Here is a 27,450-nt window from a genome sequence, read left to right as displayed (position 1 = left end):
TCCAATTTCTATGATTTATTCCTGGCTTTACTTGGTGACCACCTGAGTGGTGACGACAAATACGCATTAATGGTTTTTCATGCATATCGGACGTTGAAATACAGACCTGCCACCAAGAACACCAGGATGGAAGCCCTGTATCCAAAGAATAATAGCCAAGTCATTGAATCAGGAGATATCTCACCCCACTGCTATGAATCTTTGGCCATCAACCTCCCCTATTCCTGCAGTCAGAATGGCTGTCCAATGTGCTATCTATCACAAATTGGATGGCTGGCAAACCCAAGTGGCAGCACACATCCTGATCAGAAGCTGTTCACATGGTATGACTGTCAATAAAGGCCCTTTGCTCATATCTGCCATCAAGAAGCTTGAAGTCACATCATGTTGGCTCACTGCACAGGTTTCTTAATGACAGGAACTATGACCATGTTCTAAAATCAGTCTTGCATGCACCCTGGGGTGGGGTGGTGGATATGCTACCTGGTTAACTGGGTGGATCTACTTCAGGAACCTCAGTATTGAGTTTCTAAGGCGATTCATGCACAACTCATTAGATGATAGCTAACGTATTCACAATTCTTCTAAAGCCAAGTTCTAAACTGTCCTTACTGGAACTAGAAGATATAACCCCATCATCCCTGTCTAATCCACATTGTATTGACTCCTGATCAAATTTCACATTGATTATAATATACTACTATTGACCTATAAAGCACTGAATAGTCTTGCACCACAGTACTCAAGTGAACTTCTGGTCTTTTATGACCCGCCACACCTCATCTCATCTCATTATCTCTAGCCGCTTTATCCTGTTCTACAAGGTCGCAGGCAAGCTGGAGCCTATCCCAGCTGACTACGGGCGAAAGGCGGGGTACACCTTGGACAAGTCGCCAGATCATCACAGGGCTGACACATTGACACAGACAACCATTCACACTCACATTCACACCTACGGTCAATTTAGAGAGTCACCGGTTAACCTAACCTGCATGTCTTTGGACTGTCGGGGAAACCGGAGCACCCGGAGGAAACCCACACGGACACGGGGAGAACATGCAAACTCCACACAGAAAGGCCCTTGTCAGCCACGGGGCTCGAACCCGGACCTTCTTGCTGTGAGGCAACAGCCCTAACCACTACACCACCGTGCTGCCCCCACCACACCTACTTGGATTAAAAGGTGCAGGGTATCTGTTGGTACCTCAAATAGTGAAGGCTAGATCAGGGGGCAGAGCCTTTTCTTACAAATCCCACAGTTATTGAACAGCCTTCCAAGTAGTGTTCGGGACTCCTATTTCAGTCTCAGAGTTTAAGTCTAGGCTGAAAACACATCCGTTTGACCAAACCTTTTATTCGGCAAAGGAGTAGATAGTGTGTTTTGGTAAACACGGATGCATGGGTGCTGTTGCCCCTCCCTACTCTCACGCATTCACTCAGGTTTGTTGACAGTGTAGTGGCTGGTTGTTTTATGTCCCAGGGCTCCCTCATGTCTGTGTTACCTTCTGGCTCTCCCTTTTCAGTTATGCTGTCCGTTAGTCTTGCCAGAGTCCCTGCTTGCACTCAGTGCCCAACATATACTGTTCTTAACCATTAGGTGACAAGGGACATACCCAACAACCTGTTTTCTCTCTCTCTCTTGTTACACATCAATCCTGAGATACCAGTGATGCTGGCCTCTCCTGCTCTTCAGACTTACCTGATCCATCCTGATGCCCTACTTCTGGCAGGAGTCTCATCACATCACTCCTGTGGAGAACAGCCCCATATGGACAGTTGAAAGATACACTTAGAAGATGGCTGTGGGCACTTAGTTTTCCTATGATGGTTTAGGACTACAATTGACATAACTTTAGGACTGCGGTTGTCATGTACAGTTTTGCACTCCAATGTCTCCATCAATGAACAATTAATGACTTCAACAAAATAGACTTCATGCTAAAACTATAATGGATTTCCTGGTTACACAGTTGTACTTTGTGATGAAATAGGACACCGTTATAGAAGAGAGTTATTTATAATCATGCTATCTGTAAATTACCCAAATGAGGATGGGTTCCCTTTTGAGTCTGGTTCCTCTCAGGGTTTCTTCCTCATGTTGTCTGAGGAAGTTTTTTTCCTTGCCACCGTCGCTTCAGCCTTGCTCATTGGGGATAAATAAGTTTATTAAGGATAAAATTCATTCACAGGTTTAAAGTCTTTATTTTTCTGTAAAGCTGCTTTGCAATAATGTCTGTCGTTAAAAGCACTATACAAATAAACTGACTTGATTTAAATTGGGATTTGAACTCAACCTTCTAATCAGGAGCCCAAAGTCTTAACCACCGAGCTACCAGTATGGACATTTTAAGTATGTCCTTCCAAATGTGTTCAGATATATGTAAAGATGCATTGTGAATCATTATACACATTACACTAAGACTTCTCAATCTTTCAGATCATAAAAAGGTTCGCTGTATTGTTCTTATCCAGTCATGTTGAGCTCCTGGCACATGCCATACTCACCCACATCCACACAACCATGCTTGCTTTAAACACTTAAGCCTGCTTATGCTTTGATTTGGAAATGACCCCAAAATAACCTCTGAAAAACCTGGAATGTTCTTTTTTTCCTCCAAACAGTAGGAGGATATTAGCTACTTGCAGGCTGTCCATCAAGCAAGGGTTTGTTTCCCGTTCACACATTGGCTGCATGCTTCAGTGGAAACGAGAATGTTGGTAGCCTGTCATCCAACAAAGGCGTGCAACCACACAGGCAGTGGTGTGCAAGGGACCATACTTTAAAACATCTAGCAATTTGCAAAAAAAAAAAAAAGTTACTAGCTACAGTACAATCTAGATGGCAAAAGTCACGTAACTAAACTGCTATGAATGACTGAGGTCTCATTTTCTGATTATAACAAACAAAAATTAAAGCTAGACGGCCTTTCGGTTTCATAAAATCAGTGAAATTTAGTTCCCTCTGAAATTTGGTCATTGTGATACATGTTTATTTCTGTAACATCTCACAAAATATCAGGCCATTCTGTGTCTGGGAAGTTCTTGAATTTGAAGGGATTCCTGAGCAAATAATGTGCATGAAATCACTCGCTTCGCATAGCCAAGCAGACAGAGGAAGTCCGTGTGCGCATGCGCAGGTTTACTTTTGACCGTGCACTGACTGTTACATCGTTCTGTCGCTAAACGAACAGTTGATCACACCGAGGTGCTCGCTGACCGCCGATATTTATTAGTTTGGTCCTGCGTTTCCTTTCCTTCGCAATATAACGTCTTTCCTTCTCGCTTTCCGTTACTGTAGTCAGTCTTTCACGTTTCATTCTCACACTCGCGTCCTCCATTTTCTTCTCCTGTTTCAAATTTGTATCCCACAATGCCTTGCACAAACAAGGAAAGCCCACCACGTGATGCATGACGTAGGCCGAATCCCATTTCACCCCTTGGACCAACCCCTTGGCCCTTCCCCTCCATTTTGCGCGTTCACGTGAAGGGGTAGGGGTATCCCAATCCCAGTTAACGCGGAGGGGTAGGGGAAGGGGTAGGGCTTCTGTACCCCTCCAAACGGAGATTTTCCTGGAGCTGACTCCGAACGAAGGGGTTTGAGTGATTTCCCACAATGCCATGCGGATTTCAGAAAGATGGCGGTTCCCGCGGCGAAAGATTGTCATAAATGTATTTTCTCCATTATTTACGTGTTTTAAGTTGTTATCCAGAGGAAACACGCCGCTTGATTCGCTTTCGAGCTGAGAATGAGCAGCGATTTCTGAAATCCAAGCTGCTGCTAATAAGCTTTGGGAGTGAGTATTGTTTTCGGTTGCTTGACTGCGTACGTTTTGTTCTGTTATTATCGCTTTTATTGTTTACATGAGTGTTCTGACACCTCATGTGGTGCACGAAGCGCCAAAGATATCCCATTCAGTGGTGTTAGTTAACAAATCACACCCTGCCAGCAGAGATTTCTGCCTCTGGCTCTGACTGTAGCGGCTGGTCGCAGCCAATGACGCATTTGGTCGCGTTTTGCTAACGTAAACGCTGATGGAGGTACGCGATGACGTATGCGATCGTTGAAGGGCTATCCCAATACGTAAGGGTTGAATTTCAAGCCCTATCCCTTGTAGCTCAGTTTCAAGGGGAAGGGGGAGGGGAAGGGGTAGAAATTAGAATTGGGATTGGGCCGTAGTGTCTTGTATTGTGTCATGGTGAAGCAGGAAAAAATAGCGGAGAATTTAGGGCCACGTGGCCCTAAATTTATTAATTGTTCTAGTTTTAAAAAAAAAAAAAAAACCTAATAAAATTGGAATACTGTGAATTGAATTCAGTAGTTTTTGGTCCACTAAACAAAAATAATTGGGTGTCAGGGAAAATCCTTTTTATGACCTACACTTGAAAAATCTGAAAGGCAGTCTAGCTTTAAAAAGCAGAAAGCTAAAACAATTCAGCATTTTATTACTATATACACACACAACTGAAACTTTCACCCACTGCCCCAAAATAAAAAAGGAACTGCTCCACTGTTGACATGAAATAGAAAAGTTCCTCCAAATAACCGGCAGTGATGATCAGAGTACAATGCAGTGGATAAGTAAAAAAAAAAAAAAAAATTAATCTACTTCCAACTGCTTGAGTTATAAAACACCCAGCTACTGGGAATGGAGTTAACTGAACATCTTCACTAATTACATCACTGCTGGTCTGCCACATCCCATCGAACCCTCAAAATGCTTTGCTAGCTTTGGTAGGAAGTACTATGTAAAAATCACCCTTTATTGATGGAGCACCTCTACTGCTCCCTCTATCCACATTTTGCATGCATGTCATCTTCCAGGTTTCAGCAGCCATTCTCATCTCCATGACAACAGAGCAAGAGGAAGGGGGCAGTAAAGATGGACGGAGGGAGTGGCTATACAGCGCAAGTCAGAAGGAAGAGAAATGGGCTGAGATGGCACATCCTCAGCACTACCCAAAAGCCTGCGCAAGCTCTTTGAGCAGCAGGTACGGTCTCTTTTTACTTATCTGCTGTCCACGATTTATGCACCATTTCCTGTAAAAAGTGCACACTTTTCCTGCTGGAGCGTTTGTAATTAGTCCAACTTAGAGGAGCTGACTTTTTCCCCCCTCCGCTTGCAAAAAAATAGAGAAGTGAAGAGGCAGAAAGCAGAAATGCTCCATCTTGGCCATCTTTGTGGTTTACAAACAGAACAACGGCCTTGAGTAGCAAAGTTTTATGCCAAGTAATTATGCTTCAATTACTTTTAGCTTGTATTTGTCAAAGACACAATGTCTGGATATCCATTTTTAAAATGTTAAGTCGTCAGAGTAGTTTTACTTCAGTTAAGCATAATTGTGTGCGCGCGCGTGTGTGTGTGCATCCACTGTACATAGGCAGGCATCCCTAGGGTTAAGAGCCACAGGGAGCCTGCTGACATGAGGTCCAATTTACACCACACACACGCGAGCGCGCGCTCTCCAGGTAAATGTAACTGACATACACGTAGCAAAACACAATCACAACTGGCTGCAATTAACGCCCTTCAAAACACCCCCATGCTTCACATCTACAACAGTACACATATAATACCAGCTAACAGGTGCCATCAACACCCACGTGCAAACCTGTTATTTACACGTCACTGTGCGGCACACGAGAACGACAAAGAGTGTACTTACATTAGCTTCTGCTATTTTGACGCTCTCAAAGGGGCGTGCGATTTTTTTTAGTCCAAATTTTAAATAAAGTATTTCTACAACTGCCAAAAAGAGATCAATTTGTCTTTTGAGGTAGGTTAGACACTGCACGTCACACATCACAGATGTAAATCAGGGCAGTGAACAGACACAAACGCCCTCCTCAATAAAGAAAGCACTTTGGTGTGGGTGCGGGTTCAGATCTGCTTATACAAACGCTTCAGTAAAACAAAGGAGCCTTGTACTGCCAAAAGAATGTGGAGAGAGAAAGCACATGGTGGATGGACACACCATCTACCAGAGTGAGAAAGATGAGAAATAGGCTAAATTTAAAGGAGGGACGAGTATATAATCCAAAGCTTGGCTAGAACTATATACACAGAGAACATGGCGATTATTAAACAAAGCAAAATATTATTAGTTCGTACTCGACAAAGCAGCAGCAGCAGCCCGTCTGTTCACCTATATACCGTCTTAATAAAATGTTCGGGTTCTTTACTTTTTTATTATAATCCTTCCACAGCTCATGGAAGCCATTTTGCTGGTGGTATGCGTCCATAAATACCTATGTTTTATCTGCATTAATCTCACACTGCTCCACTGTTGAGCATGTTCCATTACTGTACACGTTTTGCATCCCTGGGTAAAACTGTTCCCGATGCAAAGTAAATGCAAATAGGCAGGTGGATCTGACACCACACACGCATCTTGTTGTAGTTATATACAGTATGTGGATGAGAAACTCTGACACCTTACACACAACAAACAAACGCAAACCATCGGCAGTATGCATTCTAGAAAGTTCTGTCAGTCCGCGGCGTGTCCCTGGTGCGAATCCGCATTCCAGAGTGAGGGCATGAGGTCAGGTTGAGGATATCGCAGTAAAGGTCTGGGAACCAAACACATCAGAAGCACTTGTTCTGCATCGGCTTAATCAAATCCAATTACATCAACTAGGGTGTCCATGAAACGCCCTAAATTTGAGCGTGGCTGGAGGAAGGGCGGGAGGTAAAGAAAGAAAGACAATGCATGCAAGAGAGTGTCATTCATCTGCTCATGCTATGTGGACAGCAGTCCAGTCTTTCACAACGCTCAATGTTTCATCATGTAACTGTTTCCTTCTCGGTTTCTCCACAATGAGTCACAATTTCTTCTCCCTCTCTTACACACACCCTCATGGCACTGGAGTCCACTTTACTGCAGTAAGGCTCCACAGCACACTACTGTGTGCTACATTCCCCGTTATCACTGCTGCGGTTATTGACATGCTGACTTCTGGGAAAAACACTTCCTCATAGATGAGAAACAGAAACAAAGACACACCAACCGGAATGGCCATCTGCAAAATTAAAAAAAAAAATTTAAATCAGCCCTCACATGTGCAGTCAGTTTCTGCATTCTGTCTGTTCACTCAAATTTCCCTGAGATTTATAGGAAATGAGAACTTACCATCGTCTCGGACACATGGTTCACATCGCTCTAGACATTTCTCGGTCCTACCGCAATCCCACAATTCTACTCTTCTGCTTCCTGACAGGAAAGATTGCGTACCCCAAAACCTCGTCTCGAATGAATGAATTGTAACAGATGACAGTCACTGAGAAACAACAACCCTCTGTGTGTACAGAAACAAAATAATAAAGAAGAACAGAGACCAGAAAAGAGTACATCACAAGATTGTGCTATTGTGCTCTATTAGCTAATCAGCCTACCTGCAGTTGGCATATGAATTTCTTCAGAGGCACCCAAGCCTGATGGCAGTACAGCGAAGCTAAATAAATATGACTTTAAGCCATGGCTTTCTTAAAATTATGAAGAAATTAATTAATATACACAGCCATTCTATGGATTTGTTAACCAGCGCTTGTTGACCTACGCTTCCAATACATTATAGGCCTGCACATTAGGGTGACCAGACATCCCCGTTTTCTAGGAACGGTCCCTGTTTTTGGTGGCCTGTTCCCAGAAAGGTCCGTTTTTAACCATGACTGACAGACCGAAACATCTACCAGATTTCAGCAGATGCCTCGCATATCTTTTTCTGAATCATTTAAAGACGGGCTCAGGCCGATAGCAGAGATGTTTGAGAACACCTCTGGTGATAACCTTTTGCAAAGAAATCGTAAAAAACATACATTCTTCTGAGAAATACACAGACTAGGTTGGTATATTATGTAGTTAGCAGCCTTTATGTTAAAGGAGAACTGACGTCATTTTTAAACTTGCTTTATTTCTTAATTAACGTGTCATTCAATTACGTTTTCGGTTTCAGTAACCTTATATCGTGACTCATATTGGCAACTAATTGCAATTACACTTATCGCCCTATTCGGTTTTTAGCCGTGTTGAATTTAGTTCGTTTGGTCCACGGCAGGCGTTGCTTATCCGCGCAATCTTCATGAGACTTGTGCGAGACTTCGAAATGTGAAGTGTCAGCCAGGTGTCAGTGCCGCCATTTTGAAAACTGTTTTCCAAACGAAACATTGCACAAAAACGAGTTTAAATGACGATTACTGCCTACTTTTTTCAAACTTTCCTGATTGCTCTCAAAACAAACAAAACTTCCGGCTTGATTACATCAGCATTCGAAAGAGGGCGTGCGCGTCTTTTGACAACGTTGGCAGATGTTGGTCACTTTGATTTCCGCTGTACGTTTTACTTCCGTCCTACGATGTCTCGCACAGGTCTCAGCAAATCTCGTTTACGCCCATTGCTTTGACATATGGACTGATGTATTACATAGCGTATTTCAAACACTCATCACTTGCTATAGCGATGACAAAAGCGCTATCAAAAATGCATTCCGATATTTAATAAAATGAGAAATAGAATTTTGATAATAGGAAAAAAATTTGCTTTCAGTTCTCCTTTAAGTATTTTAGGCTGTCAGCCAGAGGGCATTCTGTTTTTTCCCTTTCATAGTAGGGATGAAAAAGTTAGTGCATCCTAAAATTTCCAGCATTAACATTCAAATTCATATTCGGCATAGCCAGACCTTTCCAAAAAAAAAAAAAAAAGAAAAAAAAAGAAAAAGGGTTTGTTTCGTTGGGGGGTGGGGTGCATGGTGAGGCCCTCTGGCCCACGGCCTATTTTACATGCACTATTGTCTGTTTTGCTCATGATCTCTTCTGCTTTTACTCTCGATTATCAAGACCACTGAATGGCTGTTTTCCCTTATAATACAAATACTAATAATAACAACCATACTTGAAATTGGGTTGACGTAAGCTGTTTAATTAAATTGTGTTGCGTGTTTTGTATATTTTTAAATACATTGTCCATTACTAGTGGCATATATGGTAATTAATTTTATTTATTTTTTTCGCTGTCCGGTTTCCATCAAATCCTGCGCTCTGATTGGTTGGCGAGCGGGTCCGTATCCTATGGTACAGACCTCAGTTACGGACCCCGGTTACGGACCTCTGGCGACTTGCTTGTTCACAACAACAACAAACATGGTAGCAATTTTTGTCAACATTTATTTTCGCATTTCTCAGGAGAATAGCATTAATTTCACATCATGGATAGCGATAACGACAGTCTTCACAGCGAAAGCGAATTTTACTACCCTGAGGAAGAAGAAATAAAAGAAAACATTTCAGGAGAAAGCTAAAAACCTGTAACTTGCTAACGCCGAGGAAAAACGTGGCTGAATCCTGAATGACTCCTATTTGTATAAATAGGGGACTACATAGGCGGCAAAATGTAGTTTTTTTTCCTGCCATGGAAGTGCACTTGTATACCGAGGAGGAAGCAATTTGCATTACAGCCGTGAATGAGGATTCAAAATGGCGGCTCGGCTCAGTTTCCCCTTTCGGGTGCTCTCGTTTTCTGTTAGAATTTGGTAAAGAAAAAAATAAATATATTATTTACCAGCTTAAGGTCGGTCCGTATGGTGAAATACCGTGACCTCGGCCTTGAATACTTTCAAGACCTCGGTCACGGTATTTCACGATATGGATCTCCCAGCTGGTAAATAACATATATATATATATATTTACTTTCATGGGTCTAAAACATCTATCTCAGCTAGCCTACAATTTAAGAGCCTATAAATCTAAACTATGTAGCCATACCAGAGATTTTCACATTGTCTTTAATTAACGTTCACCTCAAGCAGTTGCAGAATCGGCCTACGGTGCACTCAGTGAGGAAAATCCCACTTTTCATGCAACGCGTGATCAAAATACATACCACTGATAACCAGAAACGTCCCCGCTTTTTATTACAAAGATGAAAACGTTAGATGTTTTAATGATATTTTCACCGCCGCACCGAAAATGTCCCCGGTTTTCTTCTCAGAAATCTGGTCACCTTATGCCGCTTTTCCACTACAAACGCGGCTGAGTCGGGCTGAGCCGTGCCGTGCTGAGTTGGGCTGAGTGGGGCTGTTGGAGTTGCATTTCGACTACAACCGCGCTGAACCGTGCTGGCTGGAAGTGGGTGGACACATTGGGTGGAGTTAGCGAAAGTGGGTGGACGTCAGGTGATGTCGTTAAGCAGCGCAAACAGTGACATCAGTGATCTTTTAAGCGGTAGTCTCATGACCCGAATAGTAAACAATAAACATGGAGGACATGGAGTCGTTAGTGTTGCTGGTCTTGGTGCTGTGGCTTGTTGTCACCGACAACGCGGACAGATACTGGCAAGAGCGTATAGATGAGGCGAGGCGCATAAGGCTTCAGAAATTCTCGCAATTCGTAATTCTTCTCCTTCTGGGTTTGCGGTGTTTACAGATCCCAGCGCGCTCGCGGGGCGTGTGTGGGCATGTGAGGACACTCCTCCTCACCAATCAGTGCACAGGGGAGTGTCTGCTCACGCCCCCAGCCTCACTCGGCTCGCTTTGGCTCGCTTCAGCCCCACTCCAAAACGGTGCGAGTTTTAGGGGCTAAGCAGGGCTGAAGCGAGCTGAGTCGTGCTGGTTTTTGGTAGTCGAAACGCGAGCCGTGTCGGGCTGAAGTGAGCTGAAGCGAGCTGAAGTGAGCTGAAAAAGGGTAGTGGAAAAGGGCCATTACTGTACATGCTTCCTCCCAGTATGAACCCTCAAAAAATAACATCAGTAAAACTTGTGAGAATTAATTGTATGTGCTTGCGATTGGGCAGTTCACTTAAATATTACTCTAGCACAAAACAACAACCAGACAAATTCTCGCTTCAAAGACAGAGCTATAAATTAGCTCATATCTTTGACAGCATACCAGCACTTGGACAAAACCTGACCACACAAAACCATTAAAGTACTCGGCCATGGATGCTGCTAAACAACGGGACACAATACAAAGCCCCTTTTACAACAGAAAAGCAGCAGGGCTCTTCACTGCAGCCTTACTTTCCTCAATGCCTTCTTACATAAGAATAGGCTTCAAGTAGACGTGCTTTCACGTCACATTTGCCCAAGACTGTCATGCTATTGACCTCCAAACCCAATTTAATTATGCCAAAAGCCTCTGTCTGCCCAGCTGTCACACAAATAGCAGCTACACGCTTTTAAGTTAACAATGCTTTTTGACATTGCACAAGCCGGTACAAAAACAATATGCTTAGATTATTGGAAAATTTGATGTTTCACCTTGAAGAAACCTCTGACAACGTACGCCTTCCTACTGAAGAAGCACACAAGAAGCCAAGGTTAACAGGATTGGCACACAGATGTAGAACGAATTTATACGCCATTACTATATATATTCACTATATCTATCTACAAGGTATACGTATTTTGTTCAGTATACCATTTATGCTTTTTTGTTCTGTAACACTATGCGTTTTTTTTTTTAATTTACATTTTATCACAGTACTTAAAACACAAAGGCTCTTTTCTTTTTTGAAAGTGACTAAAGCACATGAATGGAGTTTGTACCTTAGCAACTAAAATGGCTCTCGACATGTTACCCATAAAATCACTTGCAAAAAATTTAAAAAGATATTTTGCACATGATCCCTGATGTCCACTTCACTTCACAGAGAGACCTGATGTCCAGGTGCAAATGAATACTAGTCGAACACCTGGGTCCTCCTCAGAGCCTGAGCTGCTTCAATTAACCCAACGCACAACAGGCCGAATGTTTAAAACACACGCACACACGTGATGTACGAGCTGCTTTATGAAAATAAACAAATTTGAAATTCTAGTCCACTGTTCCAAATGGGCAACACAGTTCAGTTTTCAAAGGATAGAAAGTCTACAAAGACCTAGATTACTGGCAAAGGACACACAGATGACGAAGCAGAAAAGGCTTAATAGCATATTAGATAGGGTTCGAGTCTGGAATATGATGATTTGACATTTGATTCTCCCATGGTAGCACTGGTAATAATACAAGCATATACTGTGTGTATAATAATGAGTTTTAACTCCTGAAGGGTTACTGTATGGGTTGTGGAAAGGCAATAAATGTGTAAAAATGTACAAAGCAATGTGATTTCGTGTCAGTCACAACTTAAACACTCTTGGCCCATACTGGGGTAATAAAGAAAATGGATGTCATGCTGCCTGGAGAAATGCACCATAATCACAGGGTTTACCAACATGACTGCCTCGTTGTGGCGTACACATGCGCACACACACACGCGCGCACACTACCACTTCCTCCAGAAACAACCAAGTCACACCTCATCACATCTTATTCCTTGGCTTGTCACTTACAGCCAAGGCAGGCTCTAAACTTGACTGCAAGTTCAATCACATGACCAGAGATCCGCAGAGATCTTACATTACAACTCATTTAATATCACCATCATTTTCACATCAGCCACACTCCAGTGAGCTTCTCTTGGACTAATAACATCTAATGCAGTTTACAGGATTATTTATTCGAAAGATATAGACTCTGCAATTATAATTTCCAGTGCTTTCTTTTGAAAAAAAAGGCTGTCTTTCAATATTTAAAATAGAGCTCCAAGCAATCATTTACCCCGTAACAATACACCTACAAAAGCAATGACACTTGATACCCACAATATTCAGGATATAATGGTGTTATGATATATATCAGTAACAATATCTTTGTCATTTCACACACGCTGCCATATTTCTTGTACAACTACAGGGCTTTCAAAACTAGTTTCTTGCCCAAACTTTTACTGTTAAAACACACACACGAAATCTCAACTATCATCTTAACATGCCAAAATGTGTATTTATTTGCTCTCTCTGGTTTTGAGAGGCGCTCTTTTTGTTTATGGAAAGAGGTTCAGTATTTTTTTAATCATTGCGTTTTATAAAATCAATATCTTATTCCTTTCCGTTTCTGGCTGAGAGTACGTCATGCGCATTCTGGCTGCCGCTTCTCAGCGGAGCTCTTTTTTTTTTTTGTGTGTGTGTAGTTTGATGTTTGTGTTTTTGTTTGAGTGTTTTTTTCCACTGGTTGTGATGTAGCTCCGGACCCAGTTTTGGGCGTCGGTTCCTTCCAGGCCTTGGTTCGCCGTGGGTGATGCCTGTGCTCCTAGCTATAGACTGCAGTGAGCTTGTTGCTCATTTTAACATCGTGGTTGTCCAGCACTCTGTCCAGCAGTCCTTTAGTGCTTGGCGTGATGTTCAGAGCGATGCTGCTCGGTGGCGTCTCGGCGGCTGTGGACGGTGCGTCTGTGCTCACTTTGTGGATCCATGGCGTGGCTTACACCACTAGAATGACATCCTGACCTCTATTTGGTGGACTTCTTTTTTTTTTCCTTCCCTATAATTGTAAAGCGAACTTGGGTTTTGAGAAAGGTGCTATATATCCATCCATCCATTATGTGTAGCCGCTTATCCTGTCCCACAGGGTCGCAGGCAAGTTGGAGTCTATCCCAGCTGACTATGGGCAAGAGGTGGGGTACACCCTGGACAAGTCACCAGGTCATCGCAGGGCTGACACATAGCCCATGTTTACATTAGACCGTATCAGCGGATCATCAGATTAACGTTTTTAAAACGATTCGCCTGCACACAGCAACACCAATACACGGATACGCTCGGCTCCGCAGGCATCCTGCGCTCCAAACCACTCCGCCCTGAACAGCGAGTGCCCTCTGGAGGGTGCGCACTCCGGCCCTGCGCAGCTCACACAGCGCGCGAGTGAAGTGCACAAGCAGTGATTCGGGACTGAGCCGCTGTGTGTGTGATCCCAGCGCACATCACTTACCACTTGCAAGTGGAAGGATGGCAAGCCTAAAGACAATCATAACTACACAATGGGCAGTATTTGCATCAGTATTTGCAGTATTTTCATACTTTTATACTCTTTAATGAAAGGTGATACAAGGCGGAAGTCCGCGCCGTTTTTCAGCAGTCGCGTCACATGACCAACGCCAGCGAATCAGGAAGGTGGATGTCACAGTGACGTTGTCCAATGACGACGCCAGCTAGAGCTCAGCACAGTGTATCCGCGTATTCTCAATGTTTACACAGCACCGGACCAGATACGATCTAGACTGAATACGTGGACCCTGGCGGATTCCCGTTTCCCGGCGTTTCCAGGCAGTTTAATGTAAACGGACAGTGCATCCGCGAAGAAAACGAGACAGATACGGTCTAATGTAAACTTGGCCATAGATTCACACCGACGGTCAATTTTGAGCCACCAATTAGCCTAGCCTGCATGCCTTTGGGCTGTGGGGGAAAACTGGAGGAAACCCACACGGACAGCATGCAAACTCCACACATTAAGGCCCTCGTCGGCCACTGGGCTCGAACCCAGGACCTTCTTGCTGTGAGGCGACAGTGCTAACCACTACGCCGCCCAGGTGCTATACTTATTATTATTCACAGTGAACGCCTGGACCCTTCTGAGTCTCATTTCCAAAGCTGCTGCATGTCAGGAGCCGCGTGGGTTTGAAAAGACATCGTCCTATTTAAAAAACGTATATAGCTATAAAATATGAATCTCGAAGGGAACCCCTTCCCTGTTGCCCGGGCTGATCGTGCTCAATGCGCAATGACGCGGATACGCACAGAGTGCCCTGTTCTGCTCTCGCCCTTTCCAACACTGGAGACCCAACAAGCCGAAAAAAGCCGAAGAGAGTCGAAGAAGCACGAAAACGACGAGGCGCTACTGGGCGCTGTCCACCAGCCAAGGCGCCTGAAATTCGCCAGTTCACTGAAGCTGTCCGTCTCCACACACCAACCAGAATGCCCATGTGAGCTCCCCTGGGCGATGTGGCCACTAAACACAGTTGTGTCGTGACGGCACGATCGTGTTCAAAGGCCAGGCAAAGCCCATCGGCGATTTTGCACAGCAGGGGACAGGACTGGAAAATGGCAGCTTCCCGCAAAGCTTGACCAACCTGCTCTCTCTTGGTCCGTGTACTTCAACAATAGCCTACTAAAAGCGCTTTTCTGCGGCCCATAAACATACAAAGTGGTGCATTTTGCGATCCGGTTTATTGCAGCAGTCCATTGAAACGTGTTCAGGAGATGATGGCAGCCTTGAGATGGACGGAGGGAACTAGGAAATGCTAACAAAAACCGCGAACGCATAACCTTAACGTCTCTATAGTGTTCATGTCCCAACTGGAGGTTCATTTCTAATGATATGGCGACTCAAATAGAAAAGATTGAGAGAACAAATTCGGGCGCTGTCACCACCTCAAACCCCCCCCAAAAAAAACCCTGCCCATTATAATAACCCGCTCACATAAGGGCCTGGAACGCAACCCTGAGCCTGCAGCATAATTTCGAGCACCGATTTGCTATATTATATTACATTATATATATCCATCATCCAGGGGGGTTATTGATGCACACAGAGCCCGATAATGACCAGATGTTTCAACCACATTCAGCTTAGAAATAAAATAAAAAAAACACAATAAATGCGACGTGCATTTGTTTAAAATGCCGCACTGAAAATCGCAGCGCTACAAGGCGCCGCTTATAGGCTGCCAAACCCAAGAACAGGAGGAGTGGACAGGTAAGCTTCAAAAAAAAAAAGGCATCAAGATTAATTAGCATTTAGAACTGATCGATTCCATCAAGAGTGCTGCTGATAAACAGGGTCGGACGGTCAGCCAGCGGGTTTTCAGCACCATATTCATGAACAGCACGTCCATGATGAGTAAAACCGCAACGCCCGGGGCATCGAATCAAAATGGATCGCGGCACAGCTAGTGTGCAGCATCCCTCTTAGCCACTTGAAGAAGAGAGGAGAAGAAGAAGAGAAAAATATATATGGCGGACCTTATCAAGCAATCAGTGCGTGTGGGTGTGGGTGTGAGATCAAGACCCATTAACCAAGATATAATTTAGCAACCGTAATACTTACTTCATCTGTTTAACGATGGTGCTTTTCCCAGACTCTCCAGCCCCTGCAGATACAACACACACACACACACAGAAGGGAATGAGATTCTCTGCTCTAATAGAAATCCAGCACGATTCGTTGCTTTAGAAATTAGGATTGGATCACAGATCTAATGAAGTGAAGTGATGTGATCGCATCCCATTCCCTGACGAGACGAGAGGTGCTTTTATTACCTAGCAGGAGCAATTTCACATCCTTGGCCGCAGTGATTCCGTCCTCCTTGAGGTTCTTCTCGATCGCTTTGCTCCTGTCCAAAGCCGCTCTCTCCTCGGCGCTCAGTGTACATCCCATGACTAGACCAACCTCGGCTGTGCGTGCGCTCCAAAACAGTGAAAAGGTGCGGCGGAAATAGCGAGCAATCCGTTTTTCCGTCTTCGAAAGGCTACCTCTTCTTCCCTGTCCCTCTCCTAGGCTGTCTGTCTGTCTGTCTCTCTCTCTCAGCGACTTAAATCCCGCTCGCGACAGGGTGATATAACGAATCGGAAATGACAGCTTGTATCCGTCCGTCCGTCCGTCCGTGCGCGTCTATATATATATGCGCGCGTGTGTGTGTGTGTCTAGGGTTTGTTTCCGAAATTTCAGTACCGTCCTGGGTTTGTCAGGTAACCGGGGAACTCTCGAGGTTCTCAGTGTTTCTCGTTACTGGGCGGTGAAACCTCTCATCGCTCGGCTTGCTCACAAATGGAGGCTCAGCGTCGGAGAGAACGCGCGCATGCGTGCGCGCCGCTGGGTTCTCCACTCCAACGCGCGCGTTGACGTCATGCGCTGGCTGGCTGGCTTGTGGAGTCGCGCGCGCGCGGCGTTAAGTAGCCTACCGACTGGATTTACGACGCAGCGGATGCGCAAACAGACTCTGTATGTTCCACAGAACCAAAAATGATAAGTGACAGGATATGAGTTCACACAGCAAGGTGTGGTCGTTAATATAGCCCCTCAACATCAAAACACACAAACCAGAAATGGAGATGGGGAAGAAGAAGAAGAAAGAAAAAAAAAATCACCACTTCGTCATGTGATGGCCATTCCACCGAATCGGTGCCATTTCCGTCCCTAGAAAATTATATGTATAAATGCACATAAAAATGTACTTTAAAATACATTTCCTTATTTCCTTATTACGCAGAATTAGTGGTTAGCGCTGTCGCCTCACAGCAAGAAGGTCTTGGGTTCGAGCCCCGTGGCCGGCGAGGGCCTTTCTGTGCGGAATTTGCATGTTGTCCGCGTGGGTTTCCTCCGGGTGCTCTGGTTTCCCCTAAAGACATGCAATGGTTGTCTATGTGTCAGCCCTGTGATGACCTGGCGACTTGTCCAGGCTGTACCCCTCCTTTTGCCTGTAGAACAGGATAAAGTGGCTAGAGATAATGAGATGAGATTACGCAGAATGTCCTGCACATTGATCTGATTTCAAATTTAAGATATATAATTGTAAGGATTAATAAAAACTACCTAAAACACTGAAAAATAGCATGTGTTACCTGTTCCCGCACTCTATACTTAATCATGAAATATTATGATTAAAATCCTTCAGAAACAGTATTTTTTTTTTTTGCACTGTTGTGTGACTCCGTATCCTATCCATGGTTTAAATATATTTTTTTATAAGAAATCCACAATATCTTAGTTAAAATACACATTTTAGTCGTGTCCCTGGGTTTTCACTCAGTCCTGTTACCCAAACATATTACCCCATCTGACAAATTTGGAACATTCCATAAATCACATGCTCAACAGGAAGTTACATCAGTTGTGTCTTCTGAAGGCCATAGGAAGATCAAAAGTTAGTTCTCTCATTTACTTTTCTGTATATTTGATGATTTTTTAACTTTGACTGATAAGGTCAAGGCAGCACGGTGGTGTAGTGGTTAGCACTGTTGCCTTACAGCAAGAAGGTCCGGGTTCGAGCCCCGTGGCCGGCGAGGGCCTTTCTGTGCGGAGTTTGCATGTTCTCTCTGTGTCCGTGTGGGTTTGCTCCAGTTTCCCCCCAAAGACATGCAGGTTAGGTTAATTGGTGACTCTAAATTGACTGTAAGTGTGAATGGTTGTCTATGTGTCAGCCCTGTGATGACCTGGTGACTTGTCCAGGGTGTACCCCGCCCTTTGCCTGCAGTCAGCTGGGATAGACTCCAGCTTGCCTGCGACCCTGTAGAACAGGATAAAGCAGCTAGAGATAAAGAGATGATAAGGTCAATGTCACCATACTGTCCTGTTACTTAAATTATTTCTTATATGATATTTGTTTAGGGGCGGCACGGTGGTGTAGTGGTTAGCGCTGTCGCCTCACAGCAAGAAGGTCCTGGGTTCGAGCCCTGGGGCCGGCGAGGGCCTTTCTGTGTGGAGTTTGCATGTTCTCCCCGTGTCCGCGTGGGTTTCCTCCGGGTGCTCCGGTTTCCCCCACAGTCCAAAGACATGCAGGTTAGGTTAACTGGTGACTCTAAATTGACCGTAGGTGTGAGTGTGAATGGTTGTCTGTGTCTATGTGTCAGCCCTGTGATGACCTGGCGACTTGTCCAGGGTGTACCCCGCCTCTCGCCCGTAGTCAGCTGGGATAGGCTCCAGCTTGCCTGCGACCCTGTAGAAGGATAAAGCGGCTAGAGATAATGAGATGAGATATTTGTTTATTTTAAAAATACAGATTTTTGGTAAATCACTAGAATGTGCTAAGTGTAGTCATGCTATTAGCGATGATGCCATGTGGCTCAATTCCATGTATTAGCTAATCCTAGGCCAGGGGTCTTCAATCCTATCCACAAAGGGCCAGTGTGGCTGCAGGCTTTCATTCCAACCAAGCAGGAGCTACACCTGATTTCACTTGTTTAATCATTTCACCCTCGTCTCCAGTCAACAATCAAGTGAGCCTCCAATTTGGCTGTAATGAAAGCCTGCAGCTACACCGGCCCTTTGCGGATAGGATTGAAGACCCCTGTCCTAGGCTAAAAACTCAGTCCTGTTACTTTCAGTCCTGCTACTCATATAGAGTATGCAGCCATCTTTGACTTCCAAACCTTGTAAAAAAAATAAATAACGTAGCCTGAGGTTGACCAATACACATTTTGAATAGTTAAATATGTGTGTTATTATAATCAGTGTTGAAAAGATATAACAAATTAAGTTTAATTTGGGAGTGGTACAACAAGCAAATGGCACCCATTCGGTGGAATGTCCCATATAAAAAAAAAGTGCAATGTGTTTTGCATTTTGTCGAACAGCTTTGTATTTCAATACAAGGAAGCTGCAAAGTGTAACAAATTTTATGTAATGGAACCACACAGTTATCAGGATTAGATGAAGGGACTTGACTTCCTGCTGCACAGTCAGTTAGAACAATTGCTGATAATCTTGACACAATTCAACTACATTTCACAGTGTGCTGACACTGAAATTCACATGAAAACACTTGAGGTCTTAGTAGATTTGTATGCTTTTCTGAAGCAAGTCACTTTCTGTGTGGCACAGCATCCATCCATCCATCCATCCATCCATCCATTATGTGTAGCTGCTTATCCTGTTCTACAGGGTCGCAGGCAAGCTGGAGCCTATCCCAGCTGACTATGGGCGAGAGGTGGGGTACACCCTAGACAAGTCGCCAGATCATCGCAGGGCTGACATACAGAGACAAACAACCATTCACACTCACATTCACACCTACGGTCACTTTCTATCTGGCACAGTACCATCCATCCATCTGTCCATTCATTATCTGTAGCTGCTTATCCTGTTCTACAGGGTCGCAGGCAAGCTGGAGCCTATCCCAGCTGACTATGGGCAAAAGACGGGGTACACCCTGGACAAGTCGCCAGATCATCACAGGGCTGACACATAGAGACAAACAACCATTCACACTCACATTCACACCTATGGTCACTTTCTATGTGGCACAGTACCATCAATCCATCCGTCCATCCATTATCTGTAGCCGCTGATCCTGTTCTACAGGGTCACAGGCAAGCTGGAGCCTATCCCAGCTGACTATGGGCGAGAGACGGGGTACACCCTGGACAAGTCGCTAGATCATCACAGGGCTGACACATAGAGACAAACAACCATTCATACTCACATTCACACCTATGGTCACTTTCTATGTGGCACAGTACCATCCATCCATCCGTCCATCCATTATGTGTAGCCGCTAGAGTTGAGCCGGATACTCGGCTGAAACGAGTATCCAGTACGGATAAAGCACTTTTGCCGAGTACGAGTATTATACGAGTAATACGAGTCAATATCTGTGCTCGGACTGAATGAAAATCCTCACACAGCATCACAGCGCCCCTCCCCTACACACACCGCTCTGCTCACTCACACAGAGAACAGCTCTCTGTCTCTTTCCGTTAACGTTTCAGGTTTCTTCAGCTTCAAGTTTGTTTTTATTTCAGTTTGTACTTACTTATAACCAGTAGAGTTCTGGTAAACGTGGGTTCGTTCAGACGTGGTGCTTGGTAGAAAGCAACTCACGTTGCGCCTCTGCCTGTCGGAGATTTTTTTTCTTTTTTTAACCATCGGTTAAAAACAGATTTTTGACTTCACACATTGAGTGTCTGACACTTTCTTGCTGTAATTCATGTAAAAATAAAGGTAGTAGTGGTATAAGTATTACAAATTAAGCTACACGCTCTCTCTCTCTCTCTCTCTGTCTGTCGTCGGAGTTTTTTTTTAAACCGTCAGTTGGCTCTAACCAGTTTTATTTTACTTCACGCACTGAGTGTCTGACACTTTCTAGGTAGTAGTGGTATAAATAATATTGCAAATTAAGCTACACACACACACCTGGTGTGGAAATAAAAAAAATAAAAAAGAACCAAAAAATAAAAAAAATAAAAAAAATCACACTGATTATAAAAAAATTAAAAGTTAAAAAAAGAAACTTATGTTGAGTATGAAAACTCTTGTTCATTACATTTCATTTCATAATTGCAACCGCATGTGTTGTATTCATTGTTGCAAAACTTGTTCTGTAAACAGTTCGTTTGCTATCATGATCAAAACCATTTATCTGAAGCAGGGGCGATTTCTCAGAGACAACAAGGGAAGCTGAGCTTCCCCTAAAATTATCTCCCCAAACTGCGGCATCTACGACGTTGAATTCTCATTAAAACAATAACTTGCATAACATAATATATGCCCAAGATTGTATTTATGTTCATAACTATCCTGTAACTTATTTGAGTGATGTCTGACGAACTTGCAGTTCGCTACGAGAATCACCTTTGCTGCCAGGCTGTAACCTTTCTTATTTCAATGGGCTCTATGGACTGGCAGCAGTGTTGCCAGATTGGGCGGTTTTAAGTGCATTTTGGCGGGTTTTGAATATATTTTGGGATGGAAAACGTCAGCAGTATCTGGCAACACTGACTGGCAGCCAGGTATCCGTTGCAGTCTATGAGACGGCTCTGAACAGCCAATTTCGGCTAGTTGTTATTGGTTAAAATCAACAAAATCGTCACTTCCAGGGAAGCCGGGCTTTTCTGGGACTAAACGAGACAGTGGGAGGGACAAGAAGCCGGGCTGATAAAGGATTATTGGAGGTAGTGTTTGAAAGACATGAGGAGGGTGGTACTTCGGCGAGGAACACGGAAGTATGATCAGTCAGTCCCTAGCGGATGTCGAGAAAGTGTAGTCATGTGCCAAAGTGCTGTCCGAATTTATTTTCATATAAACGGTTCTTCTCATTGATGTCTCTGTACATTACTCTGTAAATAAATGTAAATATTACTCATTGTGCTCTGTTAACTTTCATCCATTCTATCAGTTTGATCATTCGTGAATTCACTCGTTTATTTCATTTGTAGTTCAATCTGGTTGTAGGCTAGCTTGAGCCTTATTGGGATCTGCAGTGCTAGCTGCTAACAGAAATTGGTGAAGTCTCTGGAAAGCACAACCAGCTGGTATGACAGGGTCACAGACCATTTTCTGGAAAAGGAGCGGAGGGCAGAATTAGTGTATAAATAGTGTTCATGTTCATGAATCTGAAGTGTGTATATTGTTCAGTAATGTTAAGAGAATGGTGGGCTCTGTGTTATAGGTTATACCTGGGTATAATATTCAAGGTTCTGTGTGTTGCATAGCCTACCTGGTTATGAATTTCCAGACTGTGTTGCAGAAGATGTTCAAGGATGTGTTGCACAGCTGGGTGTTGTGTTAAAGACTCTGTGTTGCATATCAGGGTATGATGTTCAAGGCTCTTCGTTGAATAGCCAGTGATTTTTGGATGTTTGATATTTTTGATTAAGGATATGAGGCACTAGCCTGGCAAGCCAGACTATAACATGAAATGTACAAGCAAAAATACTTTCTGCCACTAGGTAGGGTTGTCTAGTTCACTGTGCTAATGGGGCACACTTTTCTATGCTTTGATATCCGGCCTACAGGTTTTACGATGAATGCATAAAATGGGCTTCCCCTGTTTTAAAAACCAGCAGCCGCCACTGATCTGAAGCTCAATGCTGATGCTGTCCTGTAAATAGTTTTCTAATCAGCAATAAATATAACAATTTCTGATCAACCCATGTCAATTGCATGCTTAAAATAACATACTGGTTAAAGCCCCGCCCGTTTCAAGACAACCAGACCCACTTCCTGGTTAAACCCCGCCCACTTCCGAGTTAAATCCCGCCCACTCCGAGTATGGATACAGATACAGATAATTCATATGGTTAACGGATACAGATACAGATAATGCTGTGCTCGCTCATCCCTAGTAGCCGCTTATCCTGTTCTACAGGGTCGCAGGCAAGCTGGAGCCTATCCCAGCTGACTATGGGCGAGAGACGGGGTACACCCTGGACAAGTCGCCAGATCATCACAGGGCTGACACATAGAGACAAACAACCATTCACACTCACATTCACACCTATGGTCACTTTCTATCTGGCACAGTACCATCCATCCATCCGTCCATCCATTATGTGTAGCTGCTTATCCTGTTCTACAGGGTCACAGGCAAGCTGGAGCCTATCCCAGCTGACTATGGGTGAGAGGTGGGGTACACCCTGGACGAGTCGCCAGATCATCACAGGGACAAACAACCATTCACACTCACACCTACGGTCAATTTAGAGACACCAATTAGCCTAACCTGCATGTCTTTGGACTGTGGGGGAAACCCACACAGACACCGGGAGAAAATGCAAACTCAACACAGAAAGGCCCCTGTCAACCAATGGGCTCAAACCCTGGACCTTCTTGCTGTGAGGCGACATAGCTAACCACTACACCACCATGGCACAGTATCAAGTTTTAAAAAATAAATAAATAAATAAAATATGTTAATTCCAGAGTTTGTAGAAGTACCTGAAAATATCAAACATGGCTGAGTAACAGGCGTACAGAAGGCTCAACTGAGATAATCGTGTAAAACAAGCCCTTGAAAAGTAATCATGATGTGGTGGTAATAATTAAATAATATTGGCTGGCGTTGAGTGGTCAGAAGTTTGCATACAGTGACATGAATGTCATCTTAGATATGAATGTCATGGCAATATCCAGGCTTTCAGTAATTTCTTTGAACTGTTCTTTTTCTGTGGCAGAATGATTGTACAGCATGCATCTTTAATTAAAAAAAGCCCACTAGGATTTGGTGCACAAATTTTAATTTTCTTTGGATTTTCCGAAATCAACACAGGGTCAAAAATGTACATACACTCACATAGATTATTAATTCAGAGGTGCTGAAACTTCCAAAATGTCTCTTATCTTGCCAAGGCTGAGGTCTCTTAACGTCCTGTTAGTGATCATGATTAACTACAGCTGGTAGCTTCTCTGTGTTTTCATAAAAAAGGGTTTGTTTGCAGTACTCATTGGCTTGACCAACACACAGTAAAATGGGAAAGTCCAAGGAGCTTAGTGCAGATCTGAGAAAGAGAATCGCACATATACACAACTCCGGAATGTCTCTTGGAGCCATTTCTAAACAACTACAAATTCCAAGATCAGTTCAGACAATTGTATGCAAGTTATTGTGAGGTGTAGTCACTTTGCCAAGTCACTTTGCTTCAAGAATACCCAAACTGTGTCACCCTCAGCTGAAAGGAAATTGGTTTGGATGGTCAGGAACAACCGGAACTACCATGGCACAGCCATGCCATGAACTGGAAGCTGATGGATCACTGTCTACAGTTCAGTGAGTTTTACATCACCATGGACTAAGAGGCTGCTATCCAAGAAATAACCCCCTGCTCCAAAATTGACACCTTGAAACTTAACTGAAGTTTGAAGCTGACCACACGGACAAAGAAAAAAGTTTTCTGGAGGATAGCTGTATGGTCAGATAAGACAAAGATTGAGTTGTTTGGCCACAATGACCACCATGTACAGAGGGACACTGTACCAACTGGTGGTGGTGGTAGGATCATCATGCTCTGGGGCTGTTTTACTACCAGTGGAACTGGTTCATTGCACAAAGTGGATGGAATAATGAAGAAGGAGGACTACCTCAGAATTCTTCAGCATAAACCATCAGAAACTTGAACATGACTTGGGACTTACAGCAGGACAATGAACCCAAACACGCATCAGAGCTGGTTGTGGAGGATAAAGCAGACTAACATTAACCCTTTGATGCAAAACATATGCACACCCCTTCTAATGCACAACATGGGTCAAAAATGACCCGCATTCATTTTCCAGGTTATTTCATGCTGACTGAGTTTTTCTTTGCTCTATCTTTTTAAATCAATTTATTTTATGATTGAATATTCCAAGTATTCTTTAAATATCTTGTTTTTAATTACCACAAATCATTAATTTAATTTTTTTCTTTCCTACTTTATGAACAAAAATACTTTTTATATTACTACACATGGGTCATCCAAGTGTGATTTAAAATTAAATGTCTTAATACTATAATAATAATTTGTTTCAAGTAATTACTTTAGCAGTGAATGGGGCCAGTTATTTATTAACTATGTAGCTAGCTAAGCCAACTACAATAAAATTAGCTAACTAAAGTAGAATATGTCAACAGCTAGGTAGCTAATAGTAATTACTTGTAACTTTCTGACAAGTAATCTACTCACTCTCAAGGTAACCTAAACATAATCAATTTTTTTCTAAGGTAATGTTAGAACAATTGAAAAACATTACTTACATGTATCAGATGGGCAAAGGGCACTGTGCTGAGCTGTGAAATGTCTGACACAAGCACAATTCACAGTTCCCACCAAACGCTGTAGTAAATGCATCCGGGTCGTTTCTGACCCATGTGTGTAAACTTGATGTAGAATTACAAAACCTGTGCTTGTTCATAACTTAAGAAAGGAAAAATAAAAATGATGATTTGTGCTAAACAAAAACAAGATATTTACTGCATATTTGGAAAAGTAAATAACAAAATGAATTTATTTCAAAAGTATATCATAGAAACACTCAGCCATACATGAAATAACCTGGAAAATGAATGCAGGTCGTTTTTGACCCATGTTGTGCATTAGAAGGGTAGTGATACAAAAAGGGTTTTTATTCAAAAAGTAAGAAAGGAAAAAATAAAATAAGGATGTATGATGATCAAAAACAAGTTAATTGAGGAATACCTTGAGTACTGAATGATGGAATTAATTTATTGCAAAGATATAGAAGACAAAAACTCAGCCGGGTCACTTTTGACCCATGTTTTGCATCAAAGGGTTAAGCTTAAAACAAGTCCTGACTTCAACCCTATTGAAAATATATGGACCGTGCTTATAAGTCGAGTCCATGCCAAGAAAAAAAAAAAAACTTAATTGAATTTCACCAATTCTACCATAAATAGTCATGAAATATCCAACCAGAATTCTGCCAGAAGCTTGTTCATGGTGAAGAAAAATGTTTGGTCAAGGTGAATCTTGCGAAGAGACATTTTACCCAAATATTAGGTGTTTTGTATGTATAATTTTGACCCTGTGTTGATTTCAGAAAACCCAAAGAAAATTAAAACTTGTGCACCAAATTCTAGTGGGTTTTTTTTTAAAAATTAAAGATGCATGCTGTACATTCTGCCACAGAAAAAGAACAGTTCAAAGAAATTACTGAAAGCCCAAATATTGCCATGACATTCATATCCAAGATGACATCCATGTCATTGTATGTAAACTTTATGACAACAACTGTATATCAGACATATTCCATTCATCTAGCATGATACTGAATGAGTTGAAGATGAGTTCAGTATCATGCTAGCTGAATGAAATATCTGATATACCATGAAAAAAGGCATTATTATTATTATTATTATTATTATTATTATTATTATTATTACACATACACATTTCTTTCAGGTGTTCAACGCATCTTTCTTTTTCAAAATTCTCTCAAAATCTTCTGTATTTAACGAAGCAAAACCTGGTGGCCATGTTTGTTTAGAGATTGTCACAGTTGCTCGCTAGCATGGAAGTTTCACTTCTCCGACATGTGACATTGTGTTGTCCTGACAACCATGCAATATCGCAAACCATATTCAACGCTCATTCTCCATTGGGTAGAGTGATGTAATACACGTAGTATAAGCAATATGCTAACAATATTGCATGTTATCAAACCAAATGAATGAAACCCGCTAGCAGGTAATAGAACATATGTTTTTATTCCATCGAAAAAGTGTCCTGTATGTATAATAATTCCCAATATTTCACTCCGATAATGTCACTCCCAGTGTTTTCTCACTGACTAGATGCATGCTGTCAAAATGGCAACCTGGTTCAAAATAAAAATACTTTTGATCAACTTGTGCATTTTGTGTGGATGTGCCCATATAATATCAAGAACAAGCATTACATGGTGGTGCGAAGATATGAAATTTATCTTCTCATCTTGAAAATATTTCACTCATTTGCCTCGCTCACTTGTGAATTGTGGCAGTGGGGGCGTGGTCAAGCGCCGGTCTGTGACGGGAGGGCGGAGTCAGGGAAGGTAAGTGGCAGAATCACTACACCTGATGTCAATTAACCTGTTTGTGTGTCTTCCCAGTGACCGCGCCCTATATAAAGAGAGAGAGAGCAGAGGAAGTGAGCTCTCTCCCCAGCCAGACGATTTGTGTGTGTGCATGGCTGTGAGAGTATGTTTGCATCTGAAAAGAGCAAATAAACGAAGTTATGGAACTTTATTCTGGCCTGCCGTCTTTCTGTGCTCCTCCCCCTCCTATGAACTGCCACATTGGTGCTGAAACCCAGGATGGAGCACAGGAAAAGAACAGCCCCATGGAGTCCTCTCCCTTCGCAGACCTGGTCCACGCCCTCGCCACAGCCCAGCAGAGCCAGCACCAGGTGCTAGTCACCCTCCGGAAGGAGCAAGAGCACCGGTTCAAGGCCCTGGTGCTGGCACAGCAAGAAGATCGACAGGCGTTCCGGCACCTCCTTGCGTCAGCGGGGTCCACCATCTCCACCACCGCAGGCCCTTCTTCCCTCACCCTAACTAAGATGGGCCCGCATGACGACCCCGAGGCCTTCCTCACGCTCTTCGAGCAGGCAGCAGAGACCTCGGGCTGGCTGGTGGAACAGCGAGCGGCACACCTCCTCCCCCTGCT

General features: G+C 43.2%; 1 protein-coding gene and 1 long non-coding RNA gene across 3 annotated transcripts in view; one reads left to right on the top strand and one right to left on the bottom strand.

Annotated features, from left to right (window-relative positions):
- gnao1a (guanine nucleotide binding protein (G protein), alpha activating activity polypeptide O, a) overlaps positions 1-16,700 on the bottom strand; it is a 189,594-nt gene extending 172,894 nt beyond the window's left edge. For both annotated transcript variants that reach the window (XM_060923965.1, XM_060923964.1), the window contains exons 1-2: positions 16,133-16,700; positions 15,921-15,963 (exon numbers count right to left, since the gene is read on the bottom strand). In XM_060923965.1, the coding sequence (XP_060779948.1) occupies positions 15,921-15,963; positions 16,133-16,250 (161 nt within the window). In that variant the 5' untranslated portion in view covers positions 16,251-16,700. The remainder of the gene's footprint in view (positions 1-15,920; positions 15,964-16,132) is intronic.
- The window catches only part of LOC132888049 (uncharacterized), a 65,068-nt gene that overhangs the window by 13,741 nt on the left and 23,877 nt on the right, over positions 1-27,450 (top strand). Inside the window, exon 2 of the long non-coding RNA XR_009654894.1 lies at positions 4,823-4,989. This is a non-coding gene — a long non-coding RNA (uncharacterized LOC132888049). The remainder of the gene's footprint in view (positions 1-4,822; positions 4,990-27,450) is intronic.

This window comes from Neoarius graeffei, chromosome 6 (assembly GCF_027579695.1).
Source record: "Neoarius graeffei isolate fNeoGra1 chromosome 6, fNeoGra1.pri, whole genome shotgun sequence".
Taxonomy (NCBI): Eukaryota; Metazoa; Chordata; class Actinopteri; order Siluriformes; family Ariidae; genus Neoarius; species Neoarius graeffei.
This window is presented reverse-complemented; position numbering and strand designations above follow the sequence as displayed.